The 16,371-nt window shown below is 54.6% G+C and overlaps 1 gene segment (V, D, J or C); it reads left to right on the top strand.

The window, feature by feature from the left end:
- LOC134373774 (immunoglobulin heavy constant gamma 1-like) overlaps window positions 1–15,397 on the top strand; it is a 239,313-nt gene extending 223,916 nt beyond the window's left edge. Inside the window, 6 exon segments of the C gene segment in view lie at window positions 11,685–11,978; window positions 12,393–12,443; window positions 12,564–12,890; window positions 13,044–13,358; window positions 14,600–14,730; window positions 15,314–15,397. Coding sequence covers window positions 11,685–11,978; window positions 12,393–12,443; window positions 12,564–12,890; window positions 13,044–13,358; window positions 14,600–14,730; window positions 15,314–15,397 — 1,202 coding nt within the window.
- Window positions 15,398–16,371: the final 974 nt, after the last annotated feature.

Raw genomic sequence — 16,371 nt, 5'->3', positions numbered from 1 at the left:
ATACTTTTAAATTACGCAACATGCTCCTATACAACCAATGGGTCAAAGAAGATATTAACCAGGAAACTGAAAAATTCTTCAAAACGAAAAGCAATATACCAAAACTTACTACAAAAGCAGTACTAACAGACAAGTTTATTGCAATAAGTGTTTACATCAAAAGTGCAGAAAGATTTCAAAGAAAATCCAAATGGTACACCTTAAAGAACTGGAAAAACAAGAACAACCAAATCCCAATATTAGCAGACCAGAAGTAATAAAGATTAGAGCAAAGCTGCATGAATTAGTGACCAAAAAATTACAAAACATTGACAAAATGAAAGGCTGTTTTTTTAAATGGTAAACAAAATTGATAAACCTTTAGTTAGACTACCTAAGAAGAGAGAAGACCCCAAAAAAGAAAATCAGACATGAAAAAGGAGACATTACAGCTGATAACACAGAAATTCAGAGAACCATTAGAGACTATCATGAACAACTATATGCCAACGTGTTGGAAAACCTAGAGAAAATGGATAAATTGATGGACACGTACATCCTGCCAAGATGACACCAGGAAGAAATAGAGACTTGCATAGATCAATAAACAGTAACCAGATTGAATCAGTAATGAGAAGTCTCCTAACAAAGAAAATCCCAGAACCTGATGGGTTCAGTAATGAATTCTAACAAACTTCTAAAGAATTAATATCAATGCACAGAATATTCTCCCAAACATACAAAAATCAGTATTTCTATACATCAATGATGACCTAGTTGAAAAATCAATCAAGAAAGAAATTTCATTTACAATAGCTGCCAAAAAAAAAATACCTAGAGATAAATTTAACTAGAGAGTTGAAAGATCTCTACATTGAAAATTACAAAACAGTGATGAAAGAAATTAAAGAGGAAACAAAAGTAGAAAGACATTCCATATTCATAAACTGAAAGAATTAATATTGTACAAATGATCATACTACCAAAGTGATCTACAGATTCAAGGCAATCCCTATCAAAATATGAATGACGTTTTTCACAGAAATAGAAAGAGTCTGAACATTCATATGAAACCACAAATGACCCTGAATACACAAAGCGATCCTGAGCAAAAACAACAAGCTGGAGGCATCACACTCCCTGACTTCAAAATATACTACAAAGCTATAGTAGTCAAAACAGCATGGGACTGACATAAAAACAGACACATAAACCAATGGAAAAGAATGGAGAACTCAGAAATAAAACCATGTATCTATATCCAACTGATTATAGACAAAGGTGCCAAGAACATATGCAGGGGAAATGACAGTCTCTTCAATAAATGATGCAGGAAAACATGGATATACGTATGCAGAGAAACAAAATAGACCCCTGGCACTCATCACATGCAAAATAGACCCCTGGCACTCATCACCAACTCAAAATGGATTAAACGCTTTCAGTTAAGACTTGAAACTGTAAACTACTAAAAGAAAACATAGGGGAAACCTTCAAAACATTGGCCAGGGTAAAAATTTTAGAGAAGACTTCTAAAGCACAGGCCAAAGAAGAAAAAATAGACATATGGGACTGCATCAAACTAAAAAGCTTCTACACAGTAAAAGAAATAACCAACAGAGCAAAGAGGCAACCAGGATAAGGAGAGAAAAGATTGGCAAATGATTTATCTGACAAAGGATTAAGATTCAGAGTATACAAGGAATTTCAACAACTCAACAACAAAAACACACAAATAATCTGATTCAAAAATGGGCAAATGACCTGAACGGATATTTCTCAAAAGAACACATGTAAATGACTGACAGGAAAATATGCTCAACATCACTAATCATCAGGAAAATGCAAATCAAAACCACAATGAGATATCATCTCATCAGAATGTCTATTATTGACAAGACAAAAAGTAACAAATGCTGGTGAAGATGCGAAGAAAAGGGAACTCTTGTGCACGGCTGATGGGAATGTAAATTACTACAAACATTATGGAAAATAGCATACAGACTCCTCAGATAAGTAAAAATAGAACAACTCTATGATCCAGCAATCTCACTGCTGGGAATTTATCCAAAGGAAAAGAAATTAGCATTCAAAGAGATGTCCACATTGTCATATTTATTGCAGCACTATTCACAACAGCTAAGACATTCAATCATCCTAGGTGTCCATCAACAGATGAGAGGATAAACGAGATGTGGTATATACACACAATGGAATAGCACACAGTCATGAAAAAGAGTGAAATCCTGTCACTGCAGCAACACGGATGAGACTGGAAGACATTATGTTAAGTGACATGAGTCAGGTACAGAAAGATAAATACTGCATGTTCTCACTCATATGTGGCAACCAAAAATAATAAGTTGAACTTTTAGAAGTACACAGTAAACCTGTGGTTAATGGAAGGGGAGGGGTTGTTTTTTTCTCAAATGGCTAAAAGAGAGATCAAATGTTCTCATCACAAAGAAATGAAAGTTTTGTGATAATGAATATGCTAATTACCATGATTTCATCATCACACATTGTGTAATATATTGAAATAGAACTCTGTACTCCATAAATACGTACAATCAATACATTTCAAATAAAAATTAAATGAACTTGAAGAAATAGAGCAAGCCCAGGGTCCCAGGCAGGAGCCGAGGGCAGCATCCCCCACCTGGAAGCAGGCAAGGAGCATGCCAAAATCACTACTTCTGCACAGGTGGTCCACCATAACCACTGCCACTGTGCAGGTGGCCCATCAGACAATCAACTGCATTGACACAAAGAGCCACCAGTGGAGACCAGAAAAGAAGAAGTCTCTCTCCTCAAAGCCCACTCCAGAGTAATAGAAGAAGCAACCGTCTACCAGCTGACCAGATATCAACATACAGATACTACAACTATGAAAACCCAAGAAAATATGACACCACCAAAAGAAGACAGTAATTCTCAAGTACCAGAACCTGTAGAGCAGGAAACCCTTGAAATGGCTGAAAAGGAATTCCAGGCCACAATCGCAAGGAAACTCACTGAGGTATGAGAAAACTCAGTTACACAACATAATGAAATGAGAAAAAAAAAATTCCAGGATATAAAAAAGTAAGTTTACAAAAAGATTAGTACCTTAAAAAAGAAGGTAGATGAACTCGTGGAACTGAAAGGTTCACTCAACAAAATGAAAAACACAACCGATAACTTGGCTGGAATAAGCAGACGAAAGAATTTCTGGCCTTGAAGACAGTCTTTTCAAAATAACACAGGTGCACAAACACTCAAACGTTGGTGTTCCAGACGGGAGGAGAAAGGAAAAGACATGGAAAACATATTCAATGAAATAATAATGGAAAAGTTCCCAGGTATAGGGAGAGACAAGGACCTTCAGATCCAGGAGGCTCAAAACTCCCCAAACAGATTCAATCCATTAATCCTCTTCAAGTCACATTATAGTCAGACTGGCAAAGCTCAAAGACAAAGAGAGAATCTCAAAAGCAGCAAGAGAAAAGCATCAGGTCACCTATAAGGGCGCCCCAATCAGGCTAACAGCAGACTTCTCAACAGAAACGCCACAGGCCCAAAGAAAATGGGATGATATATTCAAAATAGTAAAAGTAAAATACCGCCAGCCAAGAGTACTATATCCAGCAAGGCTATCCTTCAGAAACAAGGGAAAAATAGTGTATTTTCCAGACAGACAAAAGCTGCGGGAGTTCATTACCACACAACCACCCATGCAAGAAATCCTCAAGGAAGTCCTGCACCTGGAGTCCAAAAACAATAATCACTACCATGAATACACAAGAAAGAACAAAACCCACAGGTAGAACAAAAATGCAAATGAGAAAGAGAAAGAAACTAAATCTACCACCACAAGAAAACCATAATGACAATGTAGCGCTGCCCCTGCTGTAGTTCTGATTTTAGTAGTTTCGGTCGTCTCACTTTGATCCTTGGTCACTCTGCACAAAGGTTTGCAAATTTTGTTGATCTTTTTAAAGAATCAGCTTTTGGTTTTGTTGATTTTCTCTACTGTTTTTCAATTCCTTATTTCATATATTTCTGTTGTGATCTTTCTTATTCCCTACGTATAATTGTTTTGATTTACTTCGCTCTTCTTTTTCTGTTTTCTTAAGGTAGAAGTTTACATTACTGACTTGGGATTTGTATTTTTCATATAGGTGTTTACAAGTGCAGATGTTCACCTCAGCACAGCGCGAGCCCTGCATCCTACAGACGTTGACGTGCTGGGCTTTGATCTTTATCTCAACATCCTCTTTAATGTCCCTGTGATGTTCCTTTTGATCCATTGTTTACTAAGGAAAGTTTTTAATTTGCACATATTTGTGAATTTTCTAAGTTTACTTCAGCTACTGTGGTTAGAGAACACATTTTCTAGGTCTTTTTTAATGTATTGAGACTGGTTTTCTGGCCTAAAATTTTACAAATAAATAATCAAAGAACAATAAATAAATAAACAAACTCTTTAAAAATAAATTTAAAAACTATTTTAAATATGATTAAAGATTTTTTTAAATGATCATAATGAGTAAATAGATGGGAATCTCTACAGAAAAATCAAAAATATTTACAAGGACTAAATACAAATTCAGGACTAAAAAGTACAATTCTCAAAGGATAAAAATCACTTAGGAGCTTAACAGCAGGTTGGAGACGGCATGAGAAAGGTCAGCGAACTTAGAGAAATATCCACAGAAATCCGCTGAATCCAACCCAAAGAACAGAGAGAGAATTGCAGGGGGGAGATTCAATGTCCTCTAGGACACTGAGCAGCTTCCAAAATATGTGAAACTGAAATCCCAGGAGAGGAGAAAAGACATAATGGGGATGAAGTCTTTAAAGAAACAAAGACCAAACTTTCCCAATGCGGTGAAAACATCAATCTACACGTAGATACAAGAAGCTCAGCCAGTTCTGAACGATGCCGGAGCCTCAGCTGCAGGGATGGACCCCACTGGAGCCACGTGTGCGCATCCAGCTCTCTCTGGGAAATTCACCCCGTCAGGGCCAGGCTGGGGCTCAGGCCTTGGGCAGCTCCAGAACCAGCAGGGACACAGGGGCCTGGGGACGTCCTGGTGGAGTGTGTGTTTCCCGGGGGGAGCATGATTTGGACCCAGAGGCCCCGAGATGACCGTGACCACTGCCCCACACGAGCTCCAGGCCAACCTGCAGCCCTGAGACTGCTCCCTCCAGGGACCCCAGGACCAAGACCCACCTCCCCAAGATGCCATCGCGGTCACTTCCACCAGGACGCATCCTCGGGCCCTTGGGGTCTGTCTGTCTTCCTCCCCTTCTCCCCTGTCACCTCCCTCCACCAGGCCATCCTCTAACCTGCCCTTCAGGCCACCTGCCCAGCTCCTGCTCCCTCCAGACCTGCTCTCCTAGTGAGGGCCCTGCTGAACTAAGTCCAAGCTCTCCCTACCACCTCCCCCCTCCACCCCCAGCGCAGGAAGGGGTCTTGCTCCACCCCTGACCCACCCCTCCTCTGCATGGAGCCAGCACCGCCATGCCCCACGGAGGCCCCTGTTCTCTCTCTGGTGCTGGCCCAGCGACCCTAGGACCTTGGTGCAATTCAGGGTGCAGCCCCTACTCCTGAAAAAGCTAAGCCCGCCGCTGCCTGGCCTCCCCTCTCTGTAGCTGGTCCCCTCTTTTCAGACTCAGGGCCCTGCCCCACCACCTCCTCTCCCCTGACCTGCAGCCCAGGCTCGAAAGCCCCTGCTCAGCCCTGGCTCTGAATGGGCCCCTGGTTCTCCCCTCTGCAGGGTTGATGGCCCTGTGCCACACACACTCTGCTTTGCCACGTTCACCCTCTGTCGCATGTCCCCTTGACCCCAGGAACAGAACTTGAACCCCCAGCCCCGAGAACTGAGGCCCATCTGGTTCCTTCAGGACTGCCAGCCCAAAAGGCTGTCCCTGTCCAGGGTTCCCTCTCTTTGCCACCTCTGGGTCCTCCTGACCTTGGGCACCTGTTGTCGCTGCAGCCACTGGGTTAGGTGGAGCCAAAGGGCTTAGGTGAGAGGCCCAGCTACCCAGAGACCTGAGCCCTGGAGGAGGCGTCAGGGTGGAGCAGGCCAAGTTGGGAACAGGCTCAGGCTGGCCCAGGGACTATTGGAGGCAGAGAGTGAAGAGCAGCTCATGGTGGCCGAGCATCCCAACCTGTGCAGGGGGTCCCAGGACCCACCAACCCCACCCCCAAGCACCCACCCACATGAGGCAGCCTCAGCATACTGGACTTCCCCACATACACTGACACAGAAAATACGAGAAGAAAAAGGAACCTCAGGAAATAAGCCGTGACCTGGTTTCAATCCCGTTCTGACTCTGCTGGGGGCTGGGCTGTGGGAAAGCTCACATGTGAAGGACACTGAACTGCCCACCCCCAGGAAGCCTGAACTGCTTTAACACAGCACAACCACACGACGAGCAGCTCAACGACATCCAAGACGCAATTGCCAAGGGGTCCCCCATGAACCCCACCTCAGTGAGTGAGGCCAGACACAGAGGAGAAGATGCAAGAAAGTGGGAGCCGGAACCAGGAGACAGCGGAGAGCACTTCCAGTCTTGATGCGCAAAACAGGCCACAGGTGAGCAAGGGCAGGATGGGCAGGGCAGCCACAGCGGCTCAGGGGACAAGGACAGAGCAGCCTCAGGTGAGCAAGGGCAGGAAGGGCAGGACAGCCACAACAGCTCAGGGGACAAGGACAGAGCAGCCTCAGGTGAGCAAGGGCAGGAAGGGCAGGACAGCCACAACAGCTCAGGGGACAGGGACAGAGCAGCCTCAGGCGAGCAGGGGCAGGATGGGCAGGGCAGCCACAGCGGCTCAGGGGCAGGAGAGGCAGAAGGAGCTCTGTGAGCTCAGGGGACAGCAGCAGAATAGCCACTGGTGAGCAGGGGCAGGATGACCAGGTGAAGCCCCAGGAGGTCAGGGTTCAGGAACTGAGCAGCCACAAGTGAGCAGGAACAGGATGGGCAGTGGGAGCTCCATGAGCTCAGGGGACGGGACTAGAGCAGCCAAATGTGACCATGGACAAGACCAGCAGGAGAGCTCCAGGAGGTCAAAGGATACGAGCAGAGCAGCCACAACTGAGTAGGGGCATGATGGACAGGAGGAGTTCCAGGAGCTCAGGGGACAAGAGCAAGGGAGAAACAGGTGAGCATATGCAGGATGGACAAGGGGACCTCCAGGATCTAAGAAGAGAGGGGTAGAGCAGCCACAGGTGAGCAAGGGCAGGAAAGGCAGAGGCATCCCCAGTAGCTCACGGGACAAGGGTAGAGTAGCCACAAGTGGGCAGGGGCAGGACATGCAAGGGGAGCTACAGGAGCTCAGGGGACAGGACTAGAGCAGCCACAGGTGACCGGGGTACAGGACAGGCATGGGGAGCTCCAAGATCTCAGGGTACAGGAGCAGAACAGCCAAAGGTGAGCTGGGGCTAGACATGCAGGGGAAGGTCTGTGAGCTCAGGGGAAAGAGACAGAGTAGCCACAGAAGAGCAGAGACAAGACAGGCAAGGGGAGCTTCAGGTGCTCAGGGAACAGGAATAGAGTAGCCACAGTTGACCAGGGTCAGGACCAACAAGGAGAGCTCCACAGGGACAGGGCAGTCACAGGTGAGCAAGGGCAAAACAGGCAGTGGGACCTCCAGGCACTCAGGGAACAGGAGCTGAGTAGCTGCAACTGAGCAGGGGCAGGATGGGCAGGGGTAGCCTCAGGAGCTCAGGGGACAGGGGCAGAGCAGCCACACATGACCGGGAGCAGAACTTGGGGAGCTCCAAGATCAGGGTACAGGGGCAGGGCAGCCACAGGTATGCAGGGGCAGGACATACAGGGGAAGGCCTGGGAGCTCAGGGGACAGGGACAGAGCAGCCACAGAAGAGCGGAGGCAGGACAGGCAGTGGGGGGTCCAGGCAGGCACTCACGAGCAGCATCAGGGAAGCAGGTACAGGACAGGTAAATGCAGCTGAAGGAAGTCAGGGGACAGGGACAGAGAAGACACAGTTTAGCAGGGGCAGGAAAGGCAAAGGCATCACCACTAGCTCAAGGGACAGAACTAGAGTAGCCACAGGTGACCAGGGGCAGAACAGGCATGGGGAGCTCCAAGATCTCAAGGTACAGGAGCAGAGCAGCCATAGGTGAGCAGGGGCAGGATGCGCAGGGCTTGCAGCAGGAGCTCAGGGGACAGGGGCAGAGCAGCCACAGGTTAGCAGGGGTAGACCAGTCAGGAGGAGCTCGGGGAGCAGAGGAGAAACAGGTGAGCACATGCAGGATGGGTAAGGGGAGCTCCAGGAGCTCAGGGGACAGGACCAGAGCAGCCACAGGTTAGCAGGGGTAGACCAGTCAGGAGGAGCTCGGGGAGCAGAGGAGAAACAGGTGAGCACATGCAGGATGGGTAAGGGGAGCTCCAGGAGCTCAGGGGACAGGACCAGAGCAGCCACAGGTGACCAGGGGCAGGACCGGCAAGGAGAGCTCCAGGAGCTCAGGAGACAGAGACAGAGCAGTTACAGTTGTGCAAGCGCAGAACAGGCAGTGGGAGCTCTGGGCGCTCAGGGAACAAGAGCTGAGCAGCCACAACTGAGCTGGGGCAGGGTGGGTAGGGGTTGCCCCAGGAGCTCAGGGGACAGGGGCAGAGCAGCCACAGGTGAGCAAAGGAAGGATGGGGAGGAGGAGCTGCAGGAGCTCAGGGGACAAGAGCAGAGCAGCCACAACTGAGCTGGGGCAGGGTGGGTAGGGGTTGCCCCAGGAGCTCAGGAGACAGGACCAGAGCAGCCACAGGTGACCAGGGGCAGGACCGGCAAGGAGAGCTCCAGGAGCTCAGGGGACAGAGACAGAGCAGTCACAGCTGAGCAAGCGCAGAACAGGCAGTGGGAGCTCCGGGCGCTCAGGGAACAAGAGCTGAGCAGCCACAACTGAGCTGGGGCAGGGTGGGTAGGGCTTGCCCCAGGAGCTCAGGGGACAGGGGCAGAGCAGCCACAGGTGAGCAAGGGAAGGATGGGGAGGAGGAGCTGCAGGAGCTCAGGGGACAAGAGCAGAGCAGCCACAACTGAGCTGGGGCAGGGTGGGTAGGGGTTGCCCCAGGAGCTCAGGGGACAGGGGCAGAGCAGCCACAGGTGAGCAAGGGAAGGATGGGGAGGAGGAGCTGCAGGAGCTCAGGGGACAAGAGCAGAGCAGCCACAACTGAGCTGGGGCAGGGTGGGTAGGGGTTGCCCCAGGAGCTCAGGGGACAGGACCAGAGCAGCCACAGGTGACCAGGGGCAGGACCGGCAAGGAGAGCTCCAGGAGCTCAGGGGACAGAGATAGAGCAGTCACAGCTGAGCAAGCGCAGAACAGGCAGTGGGAGCTCCGGGTGCTCAGGGAACAAGAGCTGAGCAGCCACAACTGAGCTGGGGCAGGGTGGGTAGGGGTTGCCCCAGGAGCTCAGGGGACAGGGGCAGAGCAGCCACAGGTGAGCAAGGGAAGGATGGGGAGGAGGAGCTGCAGGAGCTCAGGGGACAAGAGCAGAGCAGCCACAGGTGAGCACAAACAGGATGTGCAGGGGGAGCTCCAAGAGCTCAGTTGACAGGGACACAGCAGCCACAGATGAGCAGGGGCAGGATGGGCAAGGGCAGCTCCAGGAACTCAGGGACAGGAACTGAGCAGCCACAGGTATAGGGGCAGGATAGGCAGGGGGAACTTCAGGCGTTCAGGGGACAGGACTTGAACAGCCAGCACTGAGCAGGGGCAGGACAGGCAGAAGCAGTCCCAGGAACTCAGGGGACAGGGACAGAGAAGTCACAGGTGAGCAGAGGCAGGACAGTTACGGGGACCTCCAGGAGCTAGGGAGAAAAGGTACAGATGGGCCACATGTGCACAGGGGCAGGATGGGCAGGGGGATGTCTGGGAGCTCAGGGTACAGGAGCAGAGCAGCCACAGGTGAGCAGGGGCAGGATGGGCATGGATAGCCACTTTAGCTCAGGAGACAAGGGCAGAGCAGCCTCACGTAACAGTCCCGGATGGAAAGGGAGAGCCCCAAGAACTCAAGGCACTGGGGCAGAGCAGTCACAGGTGAGCAGCTGCAGGAGGGGCAGGAGCAGCCCAAAAGCTCAGGGGACAGAGTGCTGAGCTGCAGGGAGCCCTGGGCTCTGGTGTGAGCCGACCAGGTGCAGGCAGCAGGGACAGCTGAGGTCTGAGGAGCGCTCAGGTGAGCCTCCATTTGCACGGGGGACAGTGTGAGCTGAGCCCAGTGAGCGGCTCCAAGGTGCTGGGATGGATAGGGAAGGGGCTCGGGGCTGAGGTCACCTGCACGGACAGGTGTGCTTGCAGAGAACAGGTGCCCAGGTCCCGGAGGGGCCCAATCAGGGCTGAGCAGAAGCTGCCCAAGCCTGGGATGCAGGTCACAGGAGAGCAGGAGGCCAGGCTGGGCCGTAAAGATGAGAAGTAGGGACAGGGGTCAAAGGGGACAGGTCTGGCAGGTACAGGCTTAGCTTCCTTGGAGGTCGGGGCTGCACCTGACCCACACACCAAGGTCCTAGTGTCACTAGGCCAGCACCAGAGAAATGAAAGGGGCCTCCCTGAGGCTTGGGGGTGCTGGCTCCATGCAGGAGAGGAAAGGGCAGGGCAGGAGCAAGACTCCTACCAGTGCTCGGCGGGGAAGGGCTATGAGTTTGGGGAGCCTGGGCCGAGCTCATCAGGGTCCCCACCAGGAGGAAGGTTCAAGATCAAGCAGGAGCTGGGTGGGAGCCAGGAAGGACAGGACAGGCCACAGCCCGCCCAGGAGCAGGAAGGGTGGAAGGCAGGGCTGCTGGAGGGAGGGGCTCTCGGTGAATCACAGGAAAGGATTCAAGGAAGACCCCAGGAGGGACTGCGGCCAGGAACTCGGGGCCATAGCACAGATGTGGGATCCTGGGCTGGCATGGGGTGCGTGAGACCCACAGAGAGCAGAGGTACAAGGGTTGGTGGGGAGTCTGAGGAGTGTGGGCTGATTCAGGGCAGGGACGGTGGTACTGGGTCCAGGGATGGGTGATGCTGACCTGACTAGAGACAGGGCCTGGGCTCCTTGCCCGCAGAGCCACCTCCTGAAGACTCGAGACCCAGAGGCAGAGAGCAGCCGTGACCTAGCTCTGGGCAGAGGGGCAGGGAGCAGAGCAGGGCCAGAAAGTGGCCGAGCCCCACCTACTGGGGAGGTGCCAGCTAGGGCAGGGCAGGGCCAGCTTGTGGAGACAGGGCCAGGGACTGGGGCATCAGCCAGAAGCTGGCCAAGACCTGGGACCACCATCTGGCCGGGCAACCACCAGAGGCAGGAGCAGGGGTGAGGGGCTGTGTGCCCAGGCAAGCCATGCCCGAGGTGGCACGGGTGAGCCGAGCCGGGAAAGGGGCTGGAGGCCCAGGACTGTGCTGGCTCCAGGCAGAATCATGTGCTGACCGGGCTGAGGAGCCCAGTGTCTGAGGCTGCAGGACACCAGGCCCTGGGCAGCAGAGAGCCACAGCTGAGCAGCTGGCCTGTGGACGTCCTGAAGCACATTGGGGACGGGGCCTGTCCTGGAGCCTCCTGGGCAGGGAGGGGGCTGAGGAGAGGTAGGTGGGTCCAGTCAGGTGGGCACCTGACACCCAGGAGCCCAGCACTGGATCCCTGCAGAGGGACCAGGCCCTTGGAGAGCTGAAAACGAAGTGGTCTACAGGGCTTTGTCCCTTGTGTCTGATGTCCTGTTCACACGGGGCCTCCTCTCTTGCAGCCAGCACCAAGGCCCCCTCAGTCTTCCCCCTGGCACCCAGCTGCAAGAGCACGGAGGGCTCCACGGTGACTCTGGGCTGCCTGGTGAAGGGCTATTTCCCTGAGCCAGTGACCGTGTCCTGGAACCAAGGCGCCCTGTCCAGCGGTGTGCACACCTTCCCGTCTGTCCTGCAGTCCTCGGGGCTCTACTCCCTCAGCAGCATGGTGACCGTGCCCACCAGCACCTGGCCCAGCCAGAAAGTCACCTGCAATGTAGCCCACCCGGCCAGCAGCACCAAGGTGGACAAGATGATTGGTGAGAGGACAGGCCACAGGGAGGATCATGCACCAGAAGGTAGGCTCGGGGTCAGCCCTCCTGCCAGGACATACCTCATCTTGGCAACCCGGCCGGGGTCAGTGACCCCAGCCCAGGACAGTGAGGGAGGCTCCTGTCTGTTTCTCCACCTAGACGTCTCTGTCTCCATCTCTCCAGCTAAGGGAAAGGGTCCTCTTTGTGTTTCCACCAGGCACAAGGTGGCACAGGATGGATGCCCCCTGTGTGCTTACCTCTGCGCACAGAGGTGGGCACTGGACTCAGAACGGCTGGGAGCCAGCTCTGAAATGAGCCTGGCCCCACCTTAAGTCCATCCAAGGGCCAAACTCTCCCTCCCTCAGCTGGACTCTACTCTCCTTCCAGAATTCAATAAGCCCCAATTTTCTCTCTCTGCAGAGCCCCGTGCCTCCAAACCTGACTCCGGCACCACGTGTCCCAAGTGCAAATGTAAGTCAGCCCAGGACTCCCCTTAATCCCAAGGGGGGATGGGAGTCTGAGAGCAGCATCTGAGCACAAGGACAGGCTCCACCATGTGCTGACCACCCTGCCTCGGTCTCTCCACACCAGGTTCTGATAACCAGGGAGGACCTTCGGTCTTCATCTTTCCCCCAAAACCCAAGGACACCCTCATGATCTCCCTCACCCCTGAGGTCACATGCGTGGTGGTGGACGTGAGCCAGGATGACCCTGATGTCCAGATCAGCTGGTACATGGACGGTGAGCAGGTGCACACGGCCCAGACTTCCAGGGAGGAGCAGTTCAACAGCACGATACGCGTGGTCAGCGTCCTGCCCATCCGGCACCAGGACTGGCTGAAGGGCAAGGAATTCAAGTGCAAGGTCCAGAACAAAGCCCTCCCAGCCCCCGTCGAGAGAACCATCTCCAAAGCTAAAGGTGGGAGCGGTGGGGCAGGTGGGAGCAGAGGGGCCGGTGGGGTTGGAGGGGCAGGCGGGGCTCATGGGGCTGTCATAGCCACACCAGCAGACACTGGCTTGGCCATCCCTCCACCCTGGGGGTGACTGTCTTTGCTGACCTCTGTCCCCACAGGGCAGGCCCGGAGTCCACAGGTGTACGTCATGGCCCCACCCCGGGAGGAGATGACCCAGAGAACTGTCAGCTTGACCTGCCTGGTCAAAAACTTCTACCCCGATGAAATCCTCGTCGAGTGGGAGAGTGAAGGAAAGCCACAGAACAACTACAAGACCACCCCATCCGTGCTGGACAGCGACGGCACCTACTTCCTCTACAGCAAGCTCACAGTGGACAAGAGCTCGTGGCTGAGTAGGAGTGTCTACACATGCTCTGTCATGCACGAGGCCCTGCACAACCACTATGTGCAGAAGCCCCTCTCCCACAATCCGGGTAAATGAGCGCAGCGCCCGGCAAGCCCCTCGCTCCCCCGCAGGCTCTCGGGGTCCTGCAAGGACTCTCAGCGCCCACCCACCCACTCCCCCTGTACATACTTCCAGGCGTCCCAGCAAGGAAATAAAGCACCCAGCGCTGCCCTGGGACCCTGCAAGACTGTCATGGTTCTTTTCAAGGCTACGGCCTGAGTGGTCGTCATGAGGGAGGGAGAGCGGGTCCCACGTGGGGCGGATCCAGTGTGCAGTGCCCAGGCCATGCAGGATGGGCCGGGCAGCAGGAAACCCCTAGGAGCCCCTGACGAAAACCAGCACTCAGTTCCCACTTCTGTCCCAGCCTGTCCTTGCCCCCCAGTGCCCCGTCCACGGGGTCACTCTGTGTCCCCTCAGGAGGCATGCCTGGCCCATGGATGTAAGGACAGGCCCTGCTTTGCCCCGCACAACAGCTCTGCCCAGACTCAGGGCCATGGCCGCCCATTCATGGGGACACTGCCCACTCATGGGGACACCTCACATGTGCACATGCCCAGCACACAGGGATGCCTCACAGGGCACACTGCATGGTGACACAGCACAGCAAGGCCCCAGTCACATGGACACTGTCCTGGACGCTAGTCTACCCCACACCTCCACATGCACCTCAGCACCCTGTGGCCGCTCAACAGCAGGTCCACACGCTACCAGCTCAGACACACGCAGCCCCGCTCTTACGAGGACGCACCTACACACCCTCCAACGCACACAAGTCCCCACACCCACACGGACCCTCACACACAGAGACACCGCACTGTCCCTGCCCTGACCATGGCCCCTTTTCCAGTAGTGCCCTTCCTTGTACCAGGGTCATCCTAGGACGTGCTCTGCCCTCTGTGCCAGGTCACCAGGGGGAGGCCACTGCAGAGCCACTGCCCTGCAGGGGGGCAGAAGTCTTTACGCTGCCCTTGCCAGCCGCAAGGCCAGGGTGTGGAGAGAGGGAGTGGACCTCAAGGCTGGCCAGGCCACCTTCCATGGCCAGGGGTGTCTGGCAGATCCCAGGGTCACAAGCTGGAAGAGTTGGGGGAGCTGAGGTTGGTGCCCAACGGGGACGGCCAAGGACAGCTGACCTCAGGGTGCTGTGGCCCAGCCCAGCCGGGGCCCTTCCTCCTGGGCCTCCCGCCATGCCCCTGCCCCGCCACAGAGAGACACGCCCCCCAGAGGCCCCATGGGGGAGGACACAGCACTGACCACCCCCTCCCTGTCCAGCGCTGCAACCCGACGAGAGCTGTGCCGAGGCCCAGGACGGGGAGCTGGACGGGCTGTGGACGACCATCACCATCTTCATCACGCTCTTCCTGCTCAGCGTGTGCTACAGCGCCACTGTCACCGTCTTCAAGGTGGGCCACGCTGTCCCCACGCTGGCCCTATGCTGTCTCCCGCTCTGCCCCCAACATCGCTCCCACTCTGTCCCCACGCAGTCTCCACACAGTCTGCACACTGTACTTCATAGAGTTCCCCCCAATGTCCCCATTTGTCTCCCTTTGTCCCCACACTGTCCTCACTCTCCCCCCACACTGTCCCCACACTGTCCTCATGCTGTCCCCAACAAAGTCCCCACAGTATCCCCACACTGTCCACACACTGTCCCCAATCTTTCCACACACAGTCCCCGTAATGTTCTCACTCTCGCTGCACACTGTACCCATGATGCCCCTACTCATTTCCCATGCGGTCCCCCATACTGTCCCCACACTGTCCCCATACTGTCCCCCACACTGTCCCCATGCTGTTGCCACACTGTCCCAATTTTGTCCACATGCAGTCCCTATGTTGTCGCCAACATTTCCCACTCACTAGGCTCCAGGCCTTTCTCTGTGTGTCCAGTTCTGCTACAGGCAGCAGCTCGGCTCTTGGCGGTGGGCTGATGGGTGGTCTGGTCTGGGGGTCCTGGCCCTGCTCACCCTGCACTGTCCCCTGCAGGTGAAGTGGATCTTCTCCTCGGTCGTGGAGCTGAAGCATACCATCGTCCCCGACTACAGGAACATGATCGGGCAGGGGGCTTAGAGCACCATCCAGAGAGGACGTCCAGGGCCCCCTCCCCATCCAGGACCCCATCCAGCCTGCGGCTCAGCCTGCTGCTCAGGGCACCCTGACCTCTGACATCCACCTTCTAACCCCACAGCTCTCCGGTCTCGCCGCCGCCCCAAGCTGGCACCCCACCCTCTGACCCTGCGGCCCCCTGACCCTTCCCCCTTTGGAGAACCCTGAGGGTGGTAGGTTCTACCCCAAACCTCAGCTGCCTGGACGCCTGCTGGACCCTCCACGGCAGCTGCCATGGTGCCGGCCAGAGGCCACCAGGACTGTGTGTCCCCTCACCAGGACAGCCCTGCCCTGGGGTCAGCTGGGTGCCGTCACCAGGGAGGAGGCCAGGCCGGCATTCCCGGGTGTCCACCGGGGCAGGCACCAGCCTTGAGCTGACCCCGTGCACACCGGCCTCCTGAATGCAGGGTTTCCAAGACAGACTCATCGTTTCAATCACTGAGTGGGAACATCTGCCACCAGGGCTGGGAAGCCACCAGGGAAGCTTCTGGAAGTGCTGCTGACACTCACTCGATCACCCTCGTCCAGCCCTCGCCCAGCCAGGCTCCATCCTGGGCCCCTCTATGAAGCCCTGGCTGGAGGAACAGGCTTGTTTTCACTTCAAGCAGAGAACATCTTCCTCTGGCTCCCGGGAAGGAGCCTCCACGCCGGGGTCTCCGTGTGCCGGCACCTCCTCCTGGCCCGCCCTGCCCACCCCGCTGGGTTCCCAGAGGTGCATTCTTCCCACGGGGACAGATGACCCGCAACTCTGACTACACTGAGGGAGACGAGGGCCAGCCCGGGACAATCGGACAAGGGCCTGGGCCACAGGGACACTGCAGAGCCCGAGGGCACAAGGGCAGGGACCGTCTGAGAAGGGGATGGTCCCAGGCGGCGGCTCGGCCTCAGTGGGCGATGGAAGGAGGTGGCCAAGGAGCCACGCAGGGAGGGCGTGGAGG

Source organism: Cynocephalus volans, chromosome 3 (genome assembly GCF_027409185.1).
Source record: "Cynocephalus volans isolate mCynVol1 chromosome 3, mCynVol1.pri, whole genome shotgun sequence".
In the NCBI taxonomy this organism is placed as follows: Eukaryota; Metazoa; Chordata; class Mammalia; order Dermoptera; family Cynocephalidae; genus Cynocephalus; species Cynocephalus volans.
Note: the sequence above shows the minus strand (reverse complement) of the source record. Positions and strands in the feature narration are given on the sequence as shown.